General features: G+C 38.5%; 1 protein-coding gene across 6 annotated transcripts in view; it reads left to right on the plus strand.

The window, feature by feature from the left end:
- nipblb (NIPBL cohesin loading factor b) overlaps nt 1-27,009 on the plus strand; it is a 48,048-nt gene that overhangs the window by 17,899 nt on the left and 3,140 nt on the right. For 5 of the 6 annotated variants that reach the window (XM_077242169.1, XM_077242170.1, XM_077242166.1 and 2 more), the window contains exons 10-43: nt 1,828-3,762; nt 3,923-4,045; nt 4,348-4,536; nt 4,648-4,716; nt 4,794-4,883; nt 4,970-5,070; nt 5,195-5,281; nt 5,364-5,595; nt 8,158-8,309; nt 8,614-8,694; nt 8,772-8,872; nt 8,949-9,078; nt 9,828-9,910; nt 11,315-11,447; nt 11,559-11,702; nt 11,790-11,876; nt 12,602-12,822; nt 14,047-14,149; nt 14,228-14,326; nt 14,419-14,565; nt 15,167-15,301; nt 19,487-19,585; nt 19,697-19,750; nt 21,274-21,382; nt 21,461-21,597; nt 21,697-21,837; nt 21,915-22,008; nt 22,100-22,254; nt 23,204-23,294; nt 23,385-23,558; nt 23,663-23,853; nt 23,938-24,045; nt 25,386-25,586; nt 26,591-26,737. In XM_077242169.1, the coding sequence (XP_077098284.1) occupies nt 1,828-3,762; nt 3,923-4,045; nt 4,348-4,536; nt 4,648-4,716; nt 4,794-4,883; nt 4,970-5,070; nt 5,195-5,281; nt 5,364-5,595; nt 8,158-8,309; nt 8,614-8,694; nt 8,772-8,872; nt 8,949-9,078; nt 9,828-9,910; nt 11,315-11,447; nt 11,559-11,702; nt 11,790-11,876; nt 12,602-12,822; nt 14,047-14,149; nt 14,228-14,326; nt 14,419-14,565; nt 15,167-15,301; nt 19,487-19,585; nt 19,697-19,750; nt 21,274-21,382; nt 21,461-21,597; nt 21,697-21,837; nt 21,915-22,008; nt 22,100-22,254; nt 23,204-23,294; nt 23,385-23,558; nt 23,663-23,853; nt 23,938-24,045; nt 25,386-25,586; nt 26,591-26,737 (6,143 nt within the window). The remainder of the gene's footprint in view (nt 1-1,827; nt 3,763-3,922; nt 4,046-4,347; nt 4,537-4,647; nt 4,717-4,793; nt 4,884-4,969; nt 5,071-5,194; nt 5,282-5,363; nt 5,596-8,157; nt 8,310-8,613; nt 8,695-8,771; nt 8,873-8,948; nt 9,079-9,827; nt 9,911-11,314; nt 11,448-11,558; nt 11,703-11,789; nt 11,877-12,601; nt 12,823-14,046; nt 14,150-14,227; nt 14,327-14,418; nt 14,566-15,166; nt 15,302-19,486; nt 19,586-19,696; nt 19,751-21,273; nt 21,383-21,460; nt 21,598-21,696; nt 21,838-21,914; nt 22,009-22,099; nt 22,255-23,203; nt 23,295-23,384; nt 23,559-23,662; nt 23,854-23,937; nt 24,046-25,385; nt 25,587-26,590; nt 26,738-27,009) is intronic. The other variant, XM_077242171.1, reaches the window with a different exon arrangement.

Raw genomic sequence — 27,009 nt, forward strand, 5'->3', positions numbered from 1 at the left:
ATGCTTTAAACTTTTTTAAAAGTTATTTTTTTTAAAAGGTACGTTTTTAAATTGACCAAATTAAGTTTGTTGATGCATCTTTCACGCTCAATGGCAGACAGGGTGGACATATAATTACTTGACATGTTTATTTAAATAATTAATAATTTAAATAATACATTTTAAAAGTGATTTCTCAAGTTATTTTTTTTTTAAAAGGCACGTTTTTAAATTGACCAAATTAAGTTTGTTGATGCATCTTTCACGCTCAATGGCAGACAGGGTGGACATATAATTACTTGACATGTTTATTTAAATAATTAATAATTTAAATAATACATTTTAAAAGTGATTTCTCAAGTTATTTCTTTTTATTTTCTTTTTATTTTCTTCTTATAGTCTTTTTATTTTCCCCTAAAAGTGGGCGTGAATCTGTTCAGAGACATTCTATGACGTTGCGCCGGTTGTGAGTATAGCAGCATCTTGGAAACCACCCAGAACATTCTAGCGACCGAATAGTAACATAACATCAACAAATCAGAACACATTAGGGACCACAAAGTAGTGCTCTGGTAACTTCCCAGAACATCATAATGACAGCATATTAACATGTTAATAACCAAACAGCTTAGCACAATCGCAACCAAATAGCAGGGTCCTTGGAACCACATCAGGGCTCGAATTTCGGCACAGGATTGCGCATAATTCTAATCATTTCCACAGATCTCCCACTTATAATTTGGGAAATTCCTGCAACCATTGATTCACTTTAGCATGTAGGCTTTATTAGTAAATGAATCCACACTGATTATAAAATCAAATCAGTCTTTTTAGAACTATCTGCGAGACGCAATTTCACAAACAGCGTGGGTGATTCAGCAGTGCTGCCGCGTCTTCTCTCTCTCTGTCTCTCAAAATGGGTTGCTCAAGGCAAGCGTCAAACACGATACAGGCGGCAATACTAGACTCTCGGTTTCGGGAGTCGGGGCATTTTTTAAGTCTCACCAGTTTAAACATTCAATCGATTTTAAACCATTCAGTGCTTGTTCGTCTCTGAGAGATGATTTTCTATGCGCACATAGCCTACATAGAAAAGCCGCCTCAAAAACAGCTCGCCAGTAACAAAAGTTATTTTTCGCAGATTATATTGCTTTAACATGCTGAATTGTCTCAATTTTTATTTGTCAAAACAACAAAAGATAGCTTTATGTTTAAGAAATCAGGATTAATAGCCTATGTATTTAATTTAGTCAGGACTAAAATACTACCCAGTGTTATTTTCCAGTTGATTACTTTATTCAGTTTCTGTATTTCTGAATACTAGAGTTAGACCTATTCAAAAACTTTTCTCTTTATTTGTATCTTTACTCTATTGTAGCACAAAAGCTATTTGTGCTACTTTTTTCAATTGAATTAAATTTTTTAAATCTAGCTTCCTTATGTTGTGTAAATTCTTAACAATATTACCCCATTGTAAAAATGAAATGATTGTGCAAACATTCAGGCAAGATAAATGTAATAAATTTTTATGGCCAAAAATGCCCAAATTAAATGCCCTCAAATGCCCAACTCCCCCCTCAAATTAAAAAATCCCCTCCATAAGAATCACCTAAGGGGGGGATTTCCCCCCCATTTTCCAAAACAAAATTCAGGCCCTGCACATAGTAACATACTAATAACCATTAAAAATACCTTAACAACCGCATAGCATTGCCCTTGCTATCACAGAAATCCTTAGCATAGAGTTAGCAAGTTTTGCACTGGCAAACACCACTCAAATTTCTTGATGAAAGTGTCAATAACTAGTATTGAACATTGCTTCTTATCTGTTTGATTGTACCTCTACAGATAAACCTCTGAAGAAGAGAAAGCAGGATTCAGGAGCTGCTGGCACCGCGGGAGCTTCTGGAACACCTGGCGTGGGTGGTGGATGCAATGCTGGGAACAAATTGGTACCTCAAGAGGCTTGTGCTGCTAGCAATGGAGCCAGTCGGCCAGCCTTGATGGTCAGTATTGACCTGCAACAGGCAGGCAGGGTGGAAGTGCAAGTGGACTCGTGTCCTGTCCCTGCAACAGAGGCCCAGCGCTGGTCGGAGGAAGGCTCTGAATCCACTGGGGTCTTGAGGCTCAAATTGAAAACAGATGGAGAGGTGCAGAAGACACTAGACGGTCGGCCAGAGGTCATCAAGCAACGAGTGGAAACAACTCCACAGAAAACCGCTTCAGATGTACGACCAGAGACTCCTAAACAAAAGCATGAGAACCGCCGGGAGATCTCAAACAAAGGGAGTTCGGAAAAGAGGTTGGATCTCTCAAAGCACAGACATGACGGTAAACCTGACAAAGTGAGGCCTGAAGGAAAAGGTCACGAAACTTCCCGAAAACATGAAGGACGATTGGAGTCCACTCGAGAGGGCAAAGAGGAAAGGCACAGAGATCGAGACAGTGAAAGTTCTAAAGTCCGTCGTACTGACACATCTAAGCCCAACCGGGTAGAGCACAACCGAGACAGGGATCAGGAGAAGGATCTGGACAAGGTGCAGGAAAAAGATGGGGACAAGGAGTGGGAGAAAGATCGAGACAAGGTGGTGGAAAAAGATCAGGACAAGGTGCTGGAGAAGGATCGGGATAAGGAGCGAGAGAAGGTGCGGAACAAGGTGCGGGAGAAAGATCGGAACAAGGAGCTGGAGAAAGATCGGAACAAGGAGCTGGAGAAAGATCGGAACAAGGAGCTGGAGAAAGATCGGACCAAGGAGCTGGAGAAAGATCGGACCAAGGAGCTGGAGAAAGATCGGACCAAGGAGCTGGAGAAAGATCGAGACAAGGATCTGGAGAAAGACCGGGACAAGGAGCGAGAAAAAGATCGGGACAAGGAGCGAGAAAAAGATCGGGACAAGGAGCGAGAAAAAGATCGGGACAAGGAGCGAGAAAAAGATCGGGACAAGGAGCGAGAAAAAGATCGGGGCAAGGAGCGAGAAAAAGATCGGGACAAGGAGCGAGAAAAAGATCGGGACAAGGAGCGAGAAAAAGTTCGGGACAAGGTGCGGGAGAAAGATCGGGACAAGGTGCGGGTGAAAGATCGGGACAAGGTGCGGGTGAAAGATCGGGACAAGGTGCGGGAGAAAGATCGGGACAAGGTGCGGGAGAAAGATCGGGACAAGGAACGTGTGAAAGATCAGGACAAGGAACTGGAGAAAGTTCGGGAGAAGGAACGGGAGAAAGATCGGGAAAGGGTTCGGGACAGGGATCAAGACCAAGAAAAGAAACGCCACACAGATTCAACAGAGCACCGGGATAAACGTTCCCCTGAGCAGCGCTCGCGCCCTGACAGCCCTCGAGTTAAGCAAGAACCCCGTATGGGAGCAGAATCCAGAACAAAACCTGAACGGTCAGTCCACAAAACTTCCAACAACAAAGATGAGAAACGGAACGGCGACAACAAGAACCGACTCGATGGACACAAGCCTCCACCCTCAGACAGTAAAACTGCAGAATTTCCCAACTACCTACTGGGGGGCAAATCGGGTGCATTAAAGAATTTTGTCATTCCCAAGTTAAAACGGGACAAAGATGGTAATATCATGCAGGAAGTGCGAAGAGAGCTGTTTTCTGAGCCATGTGTGAAATTAGAAAAATTGGACCTGGTGGAGGACCTCAATAAGGGTGTTAAACCTGTTGTGGTTCTGAAGAAACTTTCGATTGATGAAGTCCAGAAGTTGATCAGTAATTCGCGGAGCTCTAAATCAAGCAAGAGCAAGTCGTCTTATGGCAAATCTTTCGGAGGTAAGTCCCTGTTTTCTTGCTTTTTCGTGACCGGAGAGTGTTTAGTTTATTGTACATAGATCTGACAGACTCTCTGAATATGCATTTGAAGTTTAAGTAGCCCTCTCTGTATGGGGATTCAATGATTTAATGTTGATGGAACTTCGTCATGTCCTGCCAGAAATGGATTCCCGTATGCCCCTGTGTGAGAGGGTGAAAATGAATAAACGCAGACGCAGCGCCACTAATGAGAAGCCCAAGTATGCCGAAGTCAGCTCAGATGATGACAGCAGCTCTGTAGAACGTACGTAATTATGCTGAATCTAATGTAGTTTTCACACTTAGTCCACTTAGAAATCAGGGTTTCATCATTATTGTAAATACAACTGGAAGCTGTTTGCACTTGATAAGAATCTTGATGAATAATCAAAGCTGTGTCTGCATCAAAATCCTTATTGCTAAAGTGACAGTTTGTCTGGCTGTCAGCAATCATTTTTCTGAATTATAATGCCTCCTCTGCTTAATTATTTTTGTTGAGTTGAGAACTTCATAGATATTAGAGATTTATGTATTTCCATTGAAATTGTATTGCTTCCTGGCTTTTAGTGGCCCCAAAGAGGTCAAAAAAGGACAGAGACAGAACGTGGGAATGTGAAGAAAAGGACCGGAGGGGTTCTGGAGAGCACCGGCGGAGTGGCAGTCATCACGACAGTCGGAGAGGTTCAGGCAGTCGTTACAGAGAATGCAGCCCTGTGGACTCAGAAGAAGATTCGCCCCCTCCCAGCCTGAGTGAACGTAAGTGAGCAGATAGACACGTTAGCATTTATTATGTTGGCAGTTTTGTTGCAAAAAATGGGTCAAAGTGTGGAAATCGAATAACTGATCTCTGACATCCTTCAAATCCAGTCGCCAGAAAGTTGAAGAAGGAAAAGCAGAAAAAGAGGAAATCCTACGAGCCCAAACTGACTCAGGACGGTACGTTTGCAGTTTGTAATCGGCTATAAGCGATCTGAAAAGATAAGATCTTTAGTAATCCCCCTTGTGCTTCTCAGAAATGATGGACTCCTCCACATTTAAGAGATTTTCCACCAGTGTTGACAATATTCTTGAAAACCTTGAAGATGTGGACTTGACATCATTAGGTAAATGTGCAAATATGGAGAAAATATTACATTTGACATGGAGAGTTTGATAGCAATTGATTTGATGAACTTTTCTGTGGCGGCAGATGATGACGAGATTCCTCAGGAACTGCTGCTCGGAAAACACCAGCTCACAGAGTTAAGCAGTGAATCAGCCAAAATAAAGGCCATGGGCATCATGCACAAGGTGGGTACTGGAGTACCTCTGTCAACAGCAGAGACTGAGACCAGTTTTAAGAGACAGGAGACATAAATCCCAAAGCAAGTTTATGTGTACCTCATCTTTTAATACTTACTGCTCTTATCCACAGATTCCATCTGATAAGATGGTGAAAGTCCAGAGTATTTTGGAAAAAAACATTCAGGATGGTGCAAAGCTCTCCACCCTCATGAATCATGTAACTATCATTGTAGTTTCTATTGCCAAAATGTCTTTGCCGTCAAATCTCGCTGACAGCTTCCCTTCCCTTGTGATTTCAGGGCAACGACAGGGACGACGAGGAACGTTTGTGGCGTGACCTCATCATGGAACGTGTCACCAAATCTGCTGATGCTTGTCTAACGGCTCTTAACATCATGACCTCAGCACGAATGCCGAAGGCCGTTTACATTGAGGATGTTATTGAGAGGGTCGTGCAGTACACCAAGTTCCATCTACAGAACACACTGTACCCACAGTATGACCCCGTCTACAGGGTGAACCCTCATGGCGGTCAGTGCAGCACCTTGATACAGTGTCCTAATGTACAATATCCTTTCTATTCAATGCTAACTTCAGTTTTTGTCCTTGTGAGGCAGGGCCACAAAGTATTGTACAACCAGACGTCTTGTCAGTTGCTTTGTTTATTTTTTTATCCCGTCAAACTGTGTAGTCCCACCTACCGTAAAATGAATTGGCAAAAATCCCTTTCCATTAAATTAGTTCTCATTGGCTGCAATTTTATTTTATTGCTTTCATTGTGGACTGAAAAATTGCTTGATGCTGGAAACTTTACTAATCAAGACAAGATAGACGTTTAGTGTATTTACCATCTGTGATTTATACTAATTTCCGTATTTTCCGGCCTGAACTATGACCCGCGTAAAGTGCGTAAATCTGAAGAAAATGCATTTTTGTTTCTGCTTTTAAAATAAATGTATTTTACAGTGGTACATACTGTATACCATAGCTTTTGACAACACTACACAAGCTAGTGGCGCTATTTTCCGGCTATGAGCAGAACATCCTTTCTCCGTGTCTATACCAGACATAAGCGACACAACATGACAAAAGAAAATAGAACCTATTATAATCAGTGATGCTCTACACACTGGATGCAGATTAATAGTATCATTGTAATAATAATATATAAAGATTTAAAGCAGCACTAAGTAAGATTTTTTACCTTAAAATAATGTTTCCAAAATCGTTTCAGTGGTTCATCAAGTCGTGACATGGTGAAATGCACTTATGCCACAGCTTTGCGGTCCTTTATCTGATATATCCACGCTATGTAAGATTGCCAGATCGGGTCGCGTTTCTGTAGTTCTAATGAAACATAAGAAAACTACAAATTTGACTTGCTTTACGGCAAGCGTTACAATTGCTCGTTTGTGATGTCGCAATACATTATACTTTCATAAAATCATGCATCATACTCTACCTTGTCTGTGGGCATTGTTGATTTCAAAGCCGGTGCTGGATAAACAGAGAGCATGTGCGTGCGCGTGCGACAGTAGGCTGCGGTAGGCTAAATTATTTACGACAGCGGTAATGGACAATTCCGCTTCCAACCTGTAGGGTGACCGCAGAGGAAAAGTTACTTTGTAACACGCCCCTTCTTGCTGACGCACTGTAGCCACCGAGGCTGGCCCCTCCCCTCACAATATAAATAGAGCACATTCACATCAGTTTGCCGCTCAATCGCTAGTTACTGTCAGTAATATTAGTTACTACAGCCTACAGTTTGCTAGCTAGCTATGTCACGGAAATGCGTATTACCTGGATGCGATCACGTACAAAACAAATCGGTGTCCTTATTTACATTTATGAAAAACGATCACATCAAGAAGAGGTGGATTAATTTTGTGAAGAGCCACCTTGATGGAGAGCTGAGGATCACCCCCAAAACCCGCCTCTGTAGTGCTTATTTTACACGGGATAGTTTTATAAACTTTCGTTGGAGACAACTGGGATTCACTGATAATCCACTGTTAATGGTGAATGGGGCCGAACCGACTATCTCCCACCTCGGCCTTCATCCTCCCGTCGGCAGCTTTCCCGCGAGTGGTCGTGGTTTCAGCGCAGCCTGCGTTTGAGAGCAGAGACTACTGCTCATTTTTTGATAGCTTATTTTATGTACTTGCCGGCTTTTTTTATCATTCAAATTTGGCTGGGTGGCTAATAACACATTTTTCTGTGGTGTGACAAACTCAGAACACATACTTAATTTTGACTTTACAGGGACTTTAACGCAATTATCGCATTATCTGTTTTTTCTGTCTTACGTGCTATTAAACAACTCAAGCATGATAAGACGCAAAAAAATAACTCAAATCTGTACTGGCACGCTGTCTGTGAAGCTGCTCTCTGTGAACAAACTTCAGAAAAACATTCACCCGAAAGGAATCCCAATTTAGACAGCGCTCCAGTGGTGCATTGAGTTCTCTTCCACGCTTGAATGGTCAAAAATACACAAAATGATGTAAAAATTCGCGTTTTGTCGAGTATCGTCGTCAGCACAGCCTTAAATTAATTTAAAGTGACAGCAGCCTAATAAGCCTGCTGCTGTCAGTATCATTAATGTTAATAAAAAAAAACAAAAGGCAAAGAGAAAATCAAGGATTAATCTATATTCATTTTATAATTTATGCAGTGAAGAGTGTGCCATGTTTGATTATTCAATTTCTGTTATACCTACCTGAAAATCTTAAATCACTCTCTACTAGGTTACATGGGTCAAAAACAATGAAAAGAATAACTTTTTTTGTGAATTTTAGCAGGCCAGCTAAATATCTAAACTGGCCTGACTGGGCTAGTAGAAAAAAACCTTATCGTTGAGACCTGATATATCAAAGGCACTCGATTGACAGCACTAATTTATATTAAAATAAATATTTATATTGGAATAATCATTATAATAAAATACAATAAAAAAGGATATAAATAATAATAAAATAGCAATTATTATTATTATCATTGTTCTTTTTTTGTCCATAGCTCCTTAGCTGATCACATGGCTGTCATCACAACAATTTTCTAAATTCTAGTATATCCTTTCTTGCTCTATTTTAGGTGGAACACTAAGCTCAAAAGCCAAGCGAGCAAAGTGCTCAACGCACAAGCAGAGAGTTACCATCATGCTCTACAACAAAGTTTGTGATGTTATCAGTAACCTGTCTGAACTCCTGGAGATTCAGTTGTTGACTGACACGACCATCCTTCAGGTGAGAGTCTGATTCCTGACTTCTGCTTCTTCTGGATAACATCCTCATGTTCTGTACCAAAGTCTGCCCTCAACCCTGCAGTTACAAAAAGAAAAGTTGTTTCAGAGGTGGAGCAAGTTAGATTAGTTAGTTAGTTAGATTTTCACAAGATATTTTGAAGACTAACATTTCCCGCACCAATGAATTGAGCAGAGAAAGATGTATTTAGAATATAATTGTAGTAAATTTTCATTTCACGCTGACTCAAAAATCAGCTTTTCCATTAGCAAAGTGATAAAATCGGCACTTGTATCTCTCCATACAGATCTCGTCTCTGGGTATCACTCCCTTCTTTGTTGAGAATGTGAATGAACTGCAGCTTTGTGCCATTAAACTAGTGACGGCTGTAAGTACCAGTGCAGTTCAGATTTCTTTATGCTATGCTTTTCTGCGTCTAACACTGTTATGTTATATGATTCCCAGGTGTTCTCTAGATACGAGAAGCACAGGCAGCTGATCCTGGAGGAGATCTTTACCTCACTCGCCAGACTGCCAACCAGCAAGAGAAACTTAAGAAATTTCAGGTATCTACTGCTGTCCAGTCAACCGGTTTTCAAGGGCATGTTTTGAGCGTGTGTATTGACTTTCTTGTGTGTTCAGACTGAATAGCAGTGATGTGGATGGGGAGCCCATGTACATTCAGATGGTGACGGCGCTGGTTCTGCAGCTCATTCAGTGTGTGGTCCATCTGCCTTCTGATAAGGACTCAGATGATGATAATGACAGAAAGGTAAGAGTTATAGTTGATCTTCAGATGTGTTGTGGCTCTGTAGTGACATTTTGCTCTTGGCTTAAGAACATGTCACTTTCTTTAATGGGGCCGTATCATGGATAAGTGGATTTTCCCTAGTGTTGCCCTGATTTTCACCGTAGCTTCTACAGTCCATCCGAAACATTTTTTAAAACTTTGCTGCAAAAATTCAGAATATGTCACAGTTATGATTTCATAGTCTGAAGTATGTGACCAATTATTTTTATTATTATTATTTTTTTTTTTTTAAGAATTCTCATACAGCTACAAACACAGTCAAAAACATAATACTTAGTTTCATGATACATGAAACTTGATTCTTTAAATTGAAAGTTCAAAAGAACTGCATATAGAACATTTTGTATCAAAAAGTCTTCATCATTTTTGATCAATAATGCTGAATAAAAGCATTAATTTCTTTTAAAACATTCTGACCCCAAATATTGTAGACAATCATAGCAGAGGTCATTTACATATTTAATGTTGTTGTATTTAATATTGACTGAGGTATTAAAGTTACAGTAGCAAGAAAAGCCTGTTTAGGGGATTTTTTGAGCACATTTTAGTTTCCTGTTTGTAATCTCGGCTAATAGCTACATGCTGAAATAACTCTCACAATACAAAATGTGATTGAGAGTCTCTTTGGTAAGAAAGTTATTTCCAAGAATGTTTCATATTTATACCTTTTAGGCATATTTTATACAGTTATTACATTTTATTTTTTTCAGGTTGATCAGGATGTACTGATCACAAACTCATATGAGACTGCAATGAGGACAGCACAAAACTTCCTCTCAGTGTTCCTCAAAAAGTAAGAAAATCCACCGACATTATTCCAGCAACACACCTCAACCCATTTATATCGGGGTAAAAAAATAACCCTAAGTCATTTATATTTAAACAATGTCCTTCTGGAATCAGTAAAGCATTTCTTTTTGTCTACCCACCGTGGCTTTAAGCTGAGTATTTACAGTCTCTCAGGAAACACCTGGTTTACTCTTATCTGATGCTTTTTAAGAATGCTTAACCTTGCCATCCTAGGAAACAGCACTTGCACCTCTAAATTATCATTGTTGTTGTTTTACGACGCAATTTTTTGTACTCCGTGATTAAATTAATTTTCTTCATAGATTCTGTATGACATTTATTTATTTATTTTAAAAAATTGTATTTGTCAGGGACAATACTGAATAACTTTACTGCACAGTTTCAAGCAGCAGATACTCTGATAGTAGCTACATAATATAATTTTTCATAAAGAAATAATAAAAAAAAGGTTAAGATTAGAGATGCACCGATTACAATTTTCTAGGCCGATTCCGATTTCCAATTTCGATTCCGATTAAATATTTTTCTAACCACTTTACGGCAAACACAAATATTTATTTTCTATCTTTTCCTTAATAGATAATTTTACATAGAACATAGAAAATTTTTTGAACAAATTAAATAAAATAGAACTATATAAATTATTACTCCTGGTGTGGGAAATTCACACATATCTAAGTGCAGAGTTATGGTATGGAAGAACCATTTTCACTTCCATATATTCAACAAAAAAAAGTGATATATTTACTTATTTAGGAAAGTAAACTTCTGTATGAAAACAGGTAATGGCAATAAAATTATATATAAATAGCAAATAAAAATAAAATAAAGCCTTGCAGTATAAAGATCTTTCTCAAAACACACACACACAAACACACAGGCCTATTGCAATCACTTGTAAATCAATGGCAAGTTTTATTTCGCAAACAGTTCTTCTCTCGTCTGCCACATGTCCAGCCAGGCTAAAAAAAATCACTTTAATTGAGCGCGAGCAGCATCAAAAATAGACTGCGCCGAAACCCCGCTTCACCGCTGCTCACGCGACGCTCCTGCTGACGCTCACGTGCTGCTCCTGCTCTCGGTGTGAATGCACCCATCGATTAACATGCACGCCGAAAAAAACCCCGCACTGCTCACGCTTGTGGTGTGAAACGGCCGTAATTCACGAGGTTTCCTACATGTGTTCCGTGTGCACGCGTGATGCTGCGCGATGTTAATCATGTGGCGCCCGAGTGCATTTGACAGGCAAAAAAATCAGAATATGTCAGACTGACCGGCCAGTCGCCGGTCATGGCCGATCACGTGAAAATCGGCCAATTCCGGTCACCAGCCGATCAATCGGTGCATCTCTAGTTAAGATTGTTTAATTTGTCTTTTTTTATTTAAGGTGTGGTAGTAAGCAAGGTGAGGATGACTACAGGCCACTCTTTGAGAACTTTGTTCAGGATCTACTGTCCACGGTGAATAAACCTGATTGGCCGGCTGCAGAGCTGCTGCTAAGCCTTCTGGGAAGACTGCTGGTGAGTTTCAGATTGATATTTCATAGGTAGAATGTGACAGGCTTTGATGATTGTAATTTGTCCAGTTACATCACTTGAAAACTCACATGAAGTCCTGTTTTCTTTTGGTAGGTTCACCAGTTCAGTAATAAGCAGACAGAAATGGCTCTGAGAGTGGCCTCTTTGGATTATCTGGGCACAGTGGCTGCACGTCTTCGCAAAGATGCTGTCACCAGCAAAATGGACCAGCGCTCCATCAACCGCATCCTCGGAGAGGTAAAAAGCAGAGTCCGCCCATCTGTGCATCACATGGACGAATCACCCCTGGTCTGAATGAAACTGATGTTGTTTTGTGTTTTACAGAGCTCAGGCAGTGATGAGATTCAGCAGTTGCAGAAGGCTTTGCTGAATTACCTGAACGAGAACGTAGAGACTGACCCGTCACTATTGGTGAGAAAATTCAGACAATTTTGAAAGCTAAAAAAAAAAAACCAAAGCCCTATCTAGACTAGTTTTCTAAATGATGTTTGAGTTGCAGTTCTTATAACCCAACTTCTGTGATTTTCATGTAACAATTCAGACGGGACTAACATCTCCGTGTCTATTACAGAGGTGGGAGTGTGTGTTTTCTACATGTAGGCGTTACAGAAAGTCATTGTGAGCATTACGTATGATGTCTTTTAATGAATTATTTGTTGATATAATTTTAACTTATTATAAAAACACTATTTAAGTAAACTTCACATGAGTTTATAGAAGTGGCTGTTTATGATAAACGCACAGAGAAATCTAGACAATTAACTTACCTGACACTGATATTAAAATGGGCAGTCCTAGCAGTTTCCTCGATTTGACACTATTTATTAATTTTATAATTTTTTGGTCGGATATCATCCATATTGAAATTAAATGAAAGAATGCTGAAGGTTGGTGCCCAAACGGTAGCTCAGGTCAAAAAACACGTGAGGAGAAGCGTTAGGAAAATCTAACATCTGCAGTCACAGACATTTGCATTTGGATGGGATTTGATTTCTCAGAGGACAATTGAGTTGGCCAAAAAGACAGGATCAAAATCACAAAGCCTGCCTGTGAAACTTGAATTTCTCTGACATTCTCTGGGAAAAATAGTGCCTCTGGTGGATTTAATGTTGTTGTGTTTTCTTCATCTCCAACAGTTTGCACGGAAGTTCTACATCGCGCAGTGGTATCGGGATACCAGCACTGAGACAGAGAAAGCCATGAAATCACAGAGCCAGAGGGACGACGATTCGTCCGATGGGCCGCACCACGCCAGAGATGTCGAGACCACTGGTGAGATCTTGCAGAAAGCAGAAGCACGCAAGAAGTTCCTCCGGTCTGTTATTAAGACCACGGCATCGAAATTCAGCTCACTGAGGTACAAACGGCAGCGATTTTTACTATGACAACAACTTTGTTAAAGAGGACATATTATGGTTTTTTACATTTTCAACTTTCTTTAGTGTATTTTGTTGCTGTTTGAAAAAGGTCTGCAAAGTTACAAAGCCACTCCAAGGGGAGATATTCTCTATGTCTGTAAGCACTGTTTCAGAACTCCCTGAAACGCCTCGATTGCAGTCTTGAGTTTTCTTTCGGGAACATACACGTCACAATATTCCTCATTTAAATAATTCCAAGGCATACACAAAATAAAAGAGGTTGAGTTGCATTAGTAGTGTAGAAACATGCTTTTATGGTGAGGGGCGTGACATATCCGAAACACGCTCGAAGCAGTTGACCAATCACAACACACTGGTCCTACCAATCAACCAATCAGAGCACATTATGCAGTTTGTAAGGAGTGGTTTCATAGAGACTGGAACTAATCAGGGGTGCGTTTCCCGTACAACAACGTAACTCGCTGCTTTACAACTATGGTACGATCCATCGTTGAAGGAATCAACTAGCTAATCACGACTGTTTCCCAAAACCGTATTGTCGCAAATTGGTCGTTCAACCACATTGGTTAATGATGTCACGCACGTGGTGGTGTAGCCTAATAACTACTTTTAATGAATCTTTCCAGATTCAATCATTGGCTCGTTCTTGCATACTAGAGCACGTTCGCACATGCGCACTCTTCGAAGATGACGCATTAAATCTCTTGACAAACTAAAAGACGTAAATGACATTCGTATGTATTCTAAATAAAAGATATAGATTGTACTGAATGTCAGCTTGCTTATTTTGCTCAAGATAAGGATTTGAGTCCACGTCACGCAAAGAAGAGCCTATTTCTAACCACAGGTCCAGATCTGTCGTTTCAACCACACAACTTTGCGATGCTGTTTGAGAATGTTCGTTAGAAATAGGGTTTCGGGAAACACTGACTCATTGAGCTATGCTGATAACGACGGACAATAGTTGGTTAACGATGCTTTTGGGAAACACACCCCAGAGCGTTACTGCCAGACTGCTGCAACAATGTAAAATATATGAAAATCTGGGAGTTTTTTTACATTTAAGCTTGAAAACCTTTTTTAAGTAGAACCCAAAAACAAAACAAAAAACTTTGTATAAGGGCATAATATGACTTCTTTAAATAGTCAGTTAAAAAACTTGTTTGGAAGTGTTTTGAAACCTGCTTTGCGTTTTTCTGTAGAGTCAACTCGGATACTGTGGACTATGAGGACTCGTGTCTTATTGTGCGATATCTGGCCTCCATGAGGCCGTTTGCACAGAGCTTTGATATTTATCTCACACAGGTTAGAGGTCACCACATCTCTCAGTATTTCCCATTGTATTTGCATCTCAATAACACGTCTCCCCATTTGTGTCTGTAGATCTTGAGAGTTCTTGGTGAAAGTGCCATAGCAGTGAGAACTAAAGCGATGAAGTGTCTTTCTGAAGTGGTTGCGGTGGATCCGAGCATTCTGGCGCGAGTGAGCGCTTTTTATTAATTTGTTTAACTCTTGGAAAAATCGAATGCTTTTTAATGTTCTCATGTGCATGTTTTTAATGCTCTCGTTTGCAGTCGGACATGCAGCGGGGAGTTCATGGCAGACTGATGGATAATTCCACGAGTGTTAGAGAGGCTGCGGTGGAGCTGCTGGGCCGATTCGTACTGAGTCGACCCCAGCTAACCGAACAGTATTATGACATGCTGATCGAGCGCATCCTGGTTTGTGCTTTTTCTTTGCACATGTATACTTCAGCATTGTAGCATTTTGTAGACAAATACTTTTTTTTGTATAATGGTGGCAAAAATATTTATTTGACTTTTCCCGAACAGATTTTCTTTAATAGCTAGTTTAATGTCTTTAGTAGTTGTCCGCAGTCTCATATAAAACATTTTCTTTATTTTTATTTTTCCGTTTTTACAAGAACATTTTTTCTTTAGGAATTATTTCTACAATAAAATTTTTTTAAAAATTAATGGTTACTTACAATATTGTTATTAGATTCTGTATGTATGACATCAATCTTAGAAACAATATTCTTTAATTTTCCAAATGTTTTGTATCCCCCCCCCCCCCCCCCCCCTTTTTAACAACAGCTATTTATAAATCAATATTTCACATCAATTTATTTATTTCTTTATTTGGCAATAGTCATGAAATAAACCACTTCAAGATGATACAAGACCCCTCTGCTTCAGATCCTTCACTCTGTCTGGGTTTATATAGCGATAATTACTGTTTTATTTTTGTGAATTTAATACATAATGTTATTTCCAGTTAGCAATGTAGGCTAATTTGTGCTGGCTAATGTGTTTTCTTCAGGACACTGGCATCAGTGTGAGGAAGAGGGTTATTAAAATCCTGCGTGACATCTGTCTGGAGCAGCCCACCTTCAACAAGATCACAGAGATGTGTGTAAAGATGATCAGGAGGGTCAATGACGAAGAAGGCATCAAGGTCTGTGATGTTTTCTCTTTTAAATTTTTTATTTAATTTAATATATATTTATATGAAAAACATATAGGAGCCTAAATACACAAAAATACAAATATGTATCCTCTACATTTTTGTATTATTTTACATATTTTATTTTTAATTTAATTTATTTTTGATTTTATTATTGTGCAGCCCTATTATAACCGGAATATACATATATATATATATATATATATATATATATATATGTAAATTAGGGCTGTTGATTAAACTCATTAATTTAATTAATTAGTTACGGGGGGAAAATAACGTGCTAAAATTATTAACGCACCTGCCGTGCCCCAGACCCACGTAGTTCATCTTGCGTTTCAAAAAGTTGATTGATGAAGAACATGAAGCAGGGCAACAACTCACTGCATGATGTAGCCTATAGAATGCAGTTAGAATGCCCCTTAAATTCAAGATATCAGGGCAGAAATGCCCCTGTATGAGTTATGCAATATCACACGAGTAACAAGCGCAATATCACACTAGTGCTGTTTTTGTCCCAAAAAGCATGTGCAAATGTGATATTCAACAGTTCAAAAAAATTGATTTTTAATATTTAATATTGTTATATTTTAGACACAATATTGTTTGCTTTTGCTTAAGTTTGCCAACGAAAATATTACCTATAAAGCCAGAGTAGAACTGTTGTGCATCTTTGAGCAACACATAGCGGTGTTTCGCTTCTGAATGAATCTGCATTTTGAACCAATGATTCAATGGCCCACTCATAGAAAGAGCCATTTACTTAATTCTTGAATGAATCAGCCGTTTGAACGAATCGAATGAATGAATGACTCAATGACTTACTCATTTAGGCGAATGATGATTCCATTCGTTGCCTCAGACGCTGTTGCAGAAGAGCGGAACGAAATTGGAAAAAGGACAGGCTTCAGGTGTCATTTGAGATTTTAAAGGATGCTCTGCGCAGCTACCAGAAGGAAGTAAAGAAAGCCAAATGTCGATATCTATCAAACATTATTAACAAGAACTGCTCCAGACCAAAGACACTTTTTAATATTATAAATGTTGCTTTAAATCCATCGACTGTACTCACTCCGGGGGTTGCATCCCCGTCATGTGATGAGTTTTTATTTTTCTTTGAAAACAAAATAAGAGATCTTAGACAGAGTATAACTTGCACGTCCTCTACAATCTTTCTTAATTCTAATAACCATCTCTTAAATGAAACTGATGCTGTGTCATTTAGTGAGTTTAACTCAGTTACTGAGGCGGAATTGTTAGAAATAGCTAAGCAGGTCAAGCCTTCTGGCTCACCACTGGATAGTCTTCCTCCTTTTTTATTCAAACAACTCATTGCAGATATGGCTCCATATTTACTGCTTATAATAAATCGCAGTCTAGAATCCGGGATTATGCCTGACTGCTTAAAGCATGCAGTGATCCGTCCAATGATTAAAAAATCTAACCTGGATTCATCTGTTCTGACAAATTTTAGGCCAATTTCTAATTTGCCATTTGTTTCAAAATTTCTTGAAAAAATTATTCTATTACAGTTACAGAGTTATTTAGCTGAGAACTCATTATTTGAAATATTTCAGTCTGGCTTTCGAAAATGTCACTCCACAGAGACTGCATTGGTCAGAGTTCTTAATGATATTTTAATTACTTGCGACTCTGGTGATTTTACAGTACTTGTTCTTCTCGATTTAACAGCAGCGTTTGATACTATTGATCATACCATCCTAATTGACCGTTTAAGGCATTATGTTGGTATAGGAGGTACAGCTTTGAAATGGTTAATATCATTTTTAACAAATAGGAGTTTTTCAGTTAAGATGGGCGAACGTTATTCGAGAACAGCACACCTACACTATGGAGTTCAGCAGGGCTCTATTTTAGCTCCATTATTATTTTCTTTATATATGCTTCCTCTTGGGTCCATTTTTAAAAAACACGGGCTGTCATTTCACTGCTACGCAGACGACACACAGGTTTATTTGCCCGTGAAACGAGATTTTTTAAGCCTAACGTCTCTTACAGCATGCCTAGAGGAGGTAAAGGCATGGCTTTCTTTAAATTTTTTAATTTTTAACGAAAAGAAAACCGAAATCATTATGTTCAGCCCATCTGAGCAATCAAAACCTGTTAACTTAAATCTGGGTGAGATGTCCGTGTATTTAAAACCCTGGGTGAAAGATTTGGGTTTTGTTTTAGACGACAATCTAAAATTTGATCGTCAAATAAACTCTGTGGTTAAATCGTGTTTCTATCAGCTACGTCTGCTCGTTAAGGCAAAACCGTTTCTCTCATTCAAAGACCTTGAAAAATTAATTCATGTATTTATTTCGACGAGATTGGACTATTGTAATTCATTATATTTGGGAATTTGTCAGCAAACACTATCTCGTTTACAATTTGTCCAAAATGCTACGGCCCGTTTTCTGTGCAACAAAAAAAAGAGAGAGCATATTACACCAATTCTAAGATCATTGCATTGGTTACCGGTGTGTTACAGAGTAGAATTTAAAGTATTACTTTTAGTTTATAAATCTTTGAATGGATTAGCACCAACGTATCTAGTGAAATTATTAATAGAACAAAAGCCTGCAAGGTCTCTGCGCTCTTCAAATCTGGCCTTACTTTCTACCCCAAAATCGCGGCTAAAGCGCAGAGGAGATCGAGCGTTTTGCATCGCTGCACCTAAACTTTGGAATGCTCTCCCAATTAGCTTAAGACAGGCTCCATCTCTTACTATTTTTAAATCCAAACTTAAAACATATTTATTTTCAAAAGCTTTTGATTAAAAACTGTGTATTTATATGTGCCTACATGTTTCTTAGATATAAAGTTCCGTATTGATTTGTGATTCTATGTGGAAAGCACATTGGTCAACAGCTGTTGTTTTTAATAGTGCTATACAAATAAATTGTCATTGTCATTGTCATAGGCGTGTAGCACCACCTACTGGCAGTTTTAATTCAGTTTCATATTTCCATATAAAAAAAAGAAGAAAAAAACAGTTCACCCACAAATGAAAATTCTGTAATATTTTCTAAAGTCTCTTTTTGCAATATCTATTTGATGCTTTTCTCATTTAACACAATAATGACTTTAAATTATCTTTTGGGGGCAATTGACCCTTCACTAAGCCACGCCCGAATACCGCAACTGGCCAATCGTGTCTTAGCAAGCGTAACTAGGCGCGGGAGGTCTGGCAAGCTTTCGAGAGTGGGAAACATGCCGAAGCGTTGTGTGTATGGATTGTGTAAATCTGATACCCAGTATCCTAAAAGTTTGGATGGGGGAGTGGAATTTTTTTCCTTCCCGAAAATTATTGCTTGGAAGTTGGAAATAATGACTGTTCTTTGTTCATAATGCATATATTTTAACGTAAAATAAAACGATTAAAGACAAGACGGAGGCTCACTGACATACTTAAAAATATATTTCAGCATATTGTACCCCTTACTGAGTAACTTTAACCCAATCCGATCACGGCTCTCCCGGTGTTAGTGTTTTTCCACAAGATTTATGGATGAACTGTTTGATTTATAATTATTAGATTATTTTCACATTTCACTTACCCTGCTGTGCTCGAAACATAGCTGTTCCTCGATTCGTGTGTTTCCCATTTGAATGGTCAGCGTATGAGGCGCTGCTGCTTGCGCTGGGAGGCTTTAGCTTCAATTTTTATGAAATTATTCTCTAATCGGTTGCATATTATGTCGTGTATACATCCCTCGAATGCACTGCAGTCCCTTTTGTCTTGCTCTAACAAAAATTATAAATTATCTCATTGGGAATGTCTGCATACACACTGTAATAGACGTGCCAGGCACGAAAACTTGACAGGCGTAGCAACAGTAACTAGGGAGGGCGGGGCTTAGTGAAGGGTCAATTACTGCCAAATTGGTTGTGCAATTCATTTGTGATTAATGAATCACCACATCATGTAATTAATTAAGGTTAAAAATGTTCAGACAGCCCTTTTATATACTACATGTACATTAATGCATTTAGCAGACGCTTTTATCCAAAGCGAATTACATTGCATTTCAAGGTACTCATGTACATTGTTATCAGTTCTTGCTTTCCCTGGGAATCGAACCCATGACCGTGGCGTTGCAAGTGCCAATGCTCTACGGTTTGAGCTATAGGGAAGGATTCATTTATTTACTTGTTCTGTCTCTTGTTCAGAAATTGGTGAATGAGACATTTCAGAAGCTCTGGTTCACTCCTACACCTAATCATGATAAAGAGGCCATGACTCGCAAGATTCTCAACATCACAGACGTGGTAAGGATCTGCAGAGCGGGCTAAAAACAATCTGATCCCAAGATGTGTGCATATAATACATTAAGTTTAAGGTCACATTATGTCTCTCTGACATGAATCTTTGTCTCTCAGGTCGCTGCCTGCCGGGATTCTGGTTACGACTGGTTCGAACAGCTGCTTCAGAATGTAAGTTGCCCATCTATGGTTCAAGGACAATTTTGATTTCTTCAATATATTTTGACTGTTTTGCTTAGTTGTTAGTTGTTAGTTAATTTAGAGCTTCTCAGAGATCTGGAGGTGCGTTCATGCCGACTTGTGATTACCGTAACGATACTGAACTGTAAAAAGACTTCACATGCTTGTGAAACTTTAAATCACAACGTTTTATTTTGTGAGAGCTATGACTTGACTACTACGTGGCCGCTGTACCACTGTATGACATCAAAGTACCACACAAGTGATTCGAAAGCAAACAGAGCTTTGTGAAGTATGACTTTCTGAGTTGAATTAAATGCAGAATTAAGCTGCAGTCCATTAAACAAATTTTAGGCATATAAATAGGGTGACCACCATCAAACAAACCAAATGTGGGACGATTATAAGTTTGTGTGGGACATGTTACCAACACTAAAACATAACCTGAAACTGTTATATAATGTTTATCTAACTTAATAAAAACATTTGTATTCTGCCTTTCAGCTGATAAAAATTATTTGTTCTTTAGTCCCTTCCAGAAAACACCATTACATCACAATGTAACATAACATGTCTTTATTTTACATGACATTTACATTCAACATCACTGCAGATCACTATTTTTGAAACAGTTCTGACCAAGTCCAACTAAAATCAAATAAATAATGCACAAATAAACAAAATAATGCACAAATAAAATATAAAACAACATGAAATGAGATCATTGACAGTCTTAGCCTATATATTAAGAATATATTAAACCAAAAACTTTAGTATTTTTTAGAAAGGATGTGAATTAAAACAACCACAGCAGCAACAAGTTGATAAATTCTGTTAAATTTTAATTTACCGAATTATCCATTTGTTTTCTGACAGGGAACACATGGAACGAATCACCTCTCCTCATTTTGATTGACAGCGTCACAACCCACTAGTGACCGTGTTTACTCATTTGCTTTCAACCATTGGATTGGATTTTTAAAAAACGGCTGTTGTATTTGTACTTCTGTCTAAGCGCTGTTAAATAGGCTATAGGTGTAAAACTACGCCGCAAAAAGAATAAATAAAATACTTTCTTAAAAAGGCAAAAGAACGCATGCACATTTTATCAATATGATAATTAAAAACCAACAGACTGATGAAAAAGCGGGACATTTTCTCAATATGTGACGTGCGGGACAAGCGGTGAAAATGCTGTGCGGTTTGAACACAAAGCGGGACGCGTGCTCACCCTACATATACAGCGTATAAAGCAGCTTTCTGTTGTTCCGTGCAGCAAATTTGTGTGACCAACTTAAACATGAACTAAATCTGCTTGTGGAACTTTCTCCCTCTAACAAAACTCCACAAAACTGCGGATTCCTATTGAAATGACTGGATTTCGCAGAGCATCTATAAATGTGTCTGCAGTGTTATTCCCAGGTTACTCCAGAGCAAGTTTCGACTCTAATCGGTGTACTTTTATTTGGATAAAAATGATATCCTAACCTTTGTTGTAATCTATGTCTTCACAGTTGCTGAAGACAGAGGAGGACGCCTCATACAAACCGGCCAGGAAGGCTTGTGTTCAGCTGGTGGACAGTCTCATGGACCATATTCTGAAATACGAGGAGTCACTCGCTGGTAAGACCTGTATTGAATTATGAAGCAAAAACTTTACCTTAGTTGAACTTTTGGTGAGTTGTTTTTCTTGTTTTTCAGACTGTGAGAATAAGGGGTTGTCGTCCAATTGCCCAGTGGCTTGTATTACCACACTGTACCTGTTTAGCAAGATCCGGCCCCAGCTGATGGTAAAACACGCCATGACTATGCAGCCGTACCTGACCACAAAGTGTAATGTGAGTGTGCTGTAGAGAAACTCTGGATTTATTACAATAAGTGGTGTTGTGTTGCCATCTAGAGGCCAGAGAGTGAAGGTGCTTATTGTGTCCCTACAGACTCAGAGTGATTTTATGGTGATCTGTAATGTGGCTAAAATCTTGGAGCTCGTTGTTCCTTTAATGGATCATCCGAGTGAAAACTTTCTCACCACCATGGAAGAAGACCTGATGAAACTCATCATCAAATACGGCATGACGGTCAGTTGACGTGAGAGTATCAGCAGCTCTGATGTACGGCAGCAGCTTCACGATGCCTTCTCATTTGTTTTCCGCAGGTTGTCCAGCACTGTGTGAGTTGTCTCGGTGCGGTCGTCAATAAGGTCACCCATAACTACAAGTTTGTGTGGTCTTGTTTCAACCGATACTATGGTGAGTACATTTCAAAACCTATCAGGATCCTCATGCTCTTCTCTGATCCTGAGTGTTAATCACTCAAGAATTCTTCTTCTTCCATGTGAAGGAGCACTAAACAAGCTGAAGTTGCAGCATCAGGAAGACTCAAACAGCACCGTCCTGGCCTCTAATAAACCTGCACTGCTGCGTTCACTCTTCACTGTGGGGGCCCTGTGCCGGCACTTTGACTTTGACCAAGAGGAGTTCAAAGGCAGTAATAAGGTTAGATCCTCAGTCACAGGATATGATTTCTGGATTATTAAAAGTCTGTAGAAATATTGAAGAATTATTTTTGCATTAATAAAAGTAGTCAAGTTTTAAAAATTAAAAAAAAAGAAATTCCTTAGATCAAGGAATGCTTTAGTTAACCTCACAAAATTTTTCAAGAGTTTTCTTAATTCCAAAATTTGTTTAAAACAAAGAACAGGTCTTATGAATTCCCAAAATCAAAACGCATACATTCTATTCATATAAATATTAATAAATGCAAACAAATAAATTATATCGTATTATTTTAAATATAGATTATAATTACAATAATTAATAATTAATTTTTTGTATTTAAGAAATATTTTATGTGTTAATAACAGTTGAGCTCTATTTGTAATACATCAATGACACCTGAGTAGTCAAATTTATGTATTCATTTATTTAAATGATTTCAGTCATATTTCATTTAAAAACATTCAAGTGATTTTATTATATTCAAGGATGAGTTTTATTAATCAAAAAAATTCTACTCCGTTTATATGTATTATAGTTACAGCGTTATTTATTATTGTTTTGTTTTAAACAATTATCAGTTTATTTTTGAAATTTCTCAAAAGATCTCTCATTGCTGTACATGTGAATAAGTTGATAAATGTACATGTTTATATACATAATTTCTGCTTCTAATGCTGATTTAAATCATTTTTAAAAACTATAACAAGGACTGTATTACAGAAATGAGAATCTAATAAGAAACACAATTGACAGTAATGAGAATCATTTTTTATATATATAAAAACATCCAGACATATTATGGTAATGAGAATTTTGGCTAAAATGTGCTTAATTGACATCTTAATGGCCGTAAAGTGTGTTTTATTTTCTATCAAATGTAACCTGGACATGTTTTCATGAGATTCACTCCTTTACCTGTCTGGTTAATGGTCTTCCTCTCTTTTAGGTGGTCATAAAGGACAAAGTGTTGGAACTGCTGCTGTATTTCACTAAGAACGATGATGAGGAGGTGCAGACCAAGGCCATCATTGGTCTAGGTAAATATTTGCTCTCCATGATCACTGAATTTCCTGGTTTTACATTTGACTGTTCTCATGGTCAACATTACGGCTCTTTTGGTTCTCCAGGGTTCCTGTTCATCCAGCACCCAGACCTAATGTTTGCTTTGGAAGTGAAAAACCTCTATAACCTCCTCCTGGCTGACAGGAAAACGTCTGTGAATCTGAAGATCCAGGTGCTAAAGAACCTGCAGACCTACTTGCAGGAGGAGGACTCACGCATGCAGGAAGCCGACAGGGAGTGTGAGTCTTGTTTATAAAGGACATTCTTGTCTCGGTTTAATTCAGCTTGGTAGTAGCTATCCAATTAGCCTTTTCCATTCTCATTCTATTTCTTTGGATTGCAGGGAATAAGTTGTCTAAGCAGGAAGACCTGAAGGAGATGGGTGACATCTCTTCTGGCATGAGCAGTTCTATCATGCAGCTCTACCTCAAGCAGGTGCTAGAGAGCTTTTTCCACACGCAATCCAGCGTGCGGCACTTCGCCCTCAATGTAATCGTCCTGACGCTCAACCAAGGCCTCATTCATCCCGTACAAGTACGTATCCACTGCACAAACTCTCCCAAAACCAGTCTGAAAGTGTCTTTAGTTTAATATGCTCGTTTCCTTTTCCTCCATCAGTGCGTTCCATATCTTATCGCCATGGGAACGGATTTGGAACCCACAATGAGGAATAAATCCGATCAACAGCTGGTGGAAATTGATAAGAAATACACAGGATTCATTCACGTAAGTAGCAACTAACGTGCATTTGTCATGTGTGATGATGCAAGAAAGGGATCCATGGCTAGCTGTGCATTACAGTATTTTAATGCATGATGTGGAGGCAGAGAACCGCCCGACGCAAAGCAGAGGTACATTCAAATCGTGGATCCTTTGAATGAATTAGCCTCTCTCTCTATATCTGGAGACAAAAAGTGCCACAAAAGTCACCAATTGTCATACTGTTTTGTAGTAAAAATATAAATAAAAACATAAAATTATAAAGAGCACAAATAAACCTAATAAAAATAACAAAACCACACAATTACAAAAACTTCAACCAAGGTTAAAATGGAAAATATACAAATAAAAATTAATTCAAAATATTGATAAAAACTAATGGAATCTCATTGATACAAAAATTAACTCAAATGTCATGATTTGATTCGTTGTACAGGGAGTCGGTTGGTAATACCTTACTATTGAAGGTTCAAATTAACTGATTTGTAAACAAACACATTAATTGCACACCTGGAAGTATAATACTAACTTTATAATTGCATAATTATATTTATACTCCAATTATTATTATTTTTTAATATAATCATTTAAATGGTGGCTGTCATTGAACTTGGATGGATTTATTCATACCGTAAAAGAAAATATATAATGAATATGTAATATGGTGCATATATTTAGCAATATATTTAATCAGTTAATTTTTCAGTTAAAGTTTATGGACATTAAATGGCTTTTCTGAGGTAAATTTGATGAGACATTGTTTACAAGCTGTTTTATTGACGTCTTTCCGCGATTGAAACACTGATCAAGCGATTGCACGAGACATAAGTATTTCGGTTAGTTGTACAGTACTGCATCTTTCGACAAAACTTCTGATGTTCATTCACATTAATTTAACGCTGGAACAAGTAGTAAAGCAGAAGAGTTGATCAGTTCACGTGCACGGCGTGTCTATCCGTCATGTCACTTTAAACTGATCACTTCTTGTTAGAATTTCATAACAGCGTTTCAAATCTGAGACTTTGTTTCATATCAAAAGTAACAAAGGAGGCGCGCTATGAACGATGAATGTTCTGTTCATTCATCAACTGAAGACAGCATAGACTAAAAGATCGATACCTGGGATTTCGTTAGACCGGTTAAAATGACTGGGTAATTACTGGGTAAATATACTAGAAAGTACTGGGTAATATAAGGTAAGTACATGGGTTAAGGGTAGGTTCAGGGTTAGTACCTAGTTATTACCCAGTTATTGTAATTACTATAATAAGTACATAGTATGTACATGGGAAACAGGACTGTAAAATGAAGCGTTACCGAACTAACACTGTGTGCTATCCAAACAGATGAAGGCTGTGGCGGGGATGAAGATGTCCTATCAGGTTCAGCAAGCCATCGTGGGTTCAAAGGACACGGTAATCAGGGGTTTCCGCCTGGATGAGACCAGCGCGGCTCTTTGCTCCCACCTCTACACCATGGTGCGCGGAAACAGGCAACACCGCAGGGCTTTCCTCATCTCGCTGCTCAACCTGTTTGACGACAATGCAGTTAGTGACCATTTTTTTAATGTTTTGCTTCATATGTTACTCTAGTGTGTTTTCATTTGTAATATCATTGGTAACTACAGTTTATTTTTCCCTATCCACCTTATTCCTGACGACCTTACTGCGTTTTGAGTTATGGGCGGCACTTCCGGTTTGGGGAACTTCCATTCAATAAGGCTGAAACGAATCATTTCAAATCATAAGGTTGTCCTACAAATAAGGCTGATCCGTCAGTTTTGACTGGATGAGCTGTCAATTTTCTTTCATGATTTATTTTCAGACATCATGAGAATAACGTTATACTTGGTATTTTAACGTGACATTTTATAACAAGAACATCTATGGCAAGAGCTCTTTTCTGTCGCTGCTTTCTTTTCCTCATGATTATTTTCTTTTTTCCCTTTGCAATCCGCTGTAAATGTATGAAAAAGGACAACATATACTGCACATTTGTGGTCTGTTCTCCCGAATTTAATTCACGATATATTCCATTAATAATTCACTGGAATGCATGAAGAATCTCTCGTTATTCTCCTCAAAATCCTCACGTCTCTTTCCAGGTTTGTTTTCACAGGTAAATGCAATTTATAATCTGTCAAAATGACAGAAATTACTTTGAAATAGTATCACGTTATGCTGAAGTTAATGAACGTTTTTGATTAAGGTAACCGTAACATATTTTTTTAAATTTAACCAAAGACTGGCGCTTTTAGGGTTATTTGGTCTGTTGAAAGTACCTGTTGATGCTTTTACACTTTTAAATTTCCCTTTAATGTTCGATTGTTGAAGGGTGAGTAGATTAATGTCATCTCATTGTGAAATTTTTTTAACCCATTGCGTTTATAGAGCGAGCCTTTCACTGGTTGTTTACAGCTTAAAGGAAGTTACACCCATAATTGACGCAAAGCTTCATGGGGCGTAGGAATACTGTGGATAGCGTTAGCCTTTTTGAGTTGTTTGCGTTTTGGAGGCCTTTAATAATGCTATTTTGTTTTCTTCTCATGCAGAAGTCGGACGTGAACATGCTGTTGTTTATCGCAGACAATCTCGCCTGCTTCCCATATCAGAGTCAGGAAGAGCCGCTGTTCATTATGCACCATGTAGACATCACACTGTCTGTGTCCGGCAGCAATCTGCTGCAGTCTTTCAAAGAGGTGCGGTGCTTTCTGAACTGTAGATTTATGCTGGGCAATAACTACAGGTTTTTTTGGTTGTATTTATATATATATACTTTTTTGTTGTTTTTATGGTTCATGCTAGAAAATTATTTATAAAAAAAAAAACACCTGCAAACGAGAAACTCCCGCACACTATCAGAACTTGCATTTAAAAAACTCTTTATTCGGTCTCACGACCTTCATCATCGCCCGATGAAAGTCGTGAGACCGAAACGTTCCTAATAAAGAGTTATTTAAATGCAAGTTCT

This window comes from Siphateles boraxobius, unplaced genomic scaffold (genome assembly GCF_051911475.1).
Source record: "Siphateles boraxobius isolate OS27281-9 unplaced genomic scaffold, OSU_SipBor_1 25, whole genome shotgun sequence".
NCBI lineage: Eukaryota > Metazoa > Chordata > Actinopteri > Cypriniformes > Leuciscidae > Siphateles > Siphateles boraxobius.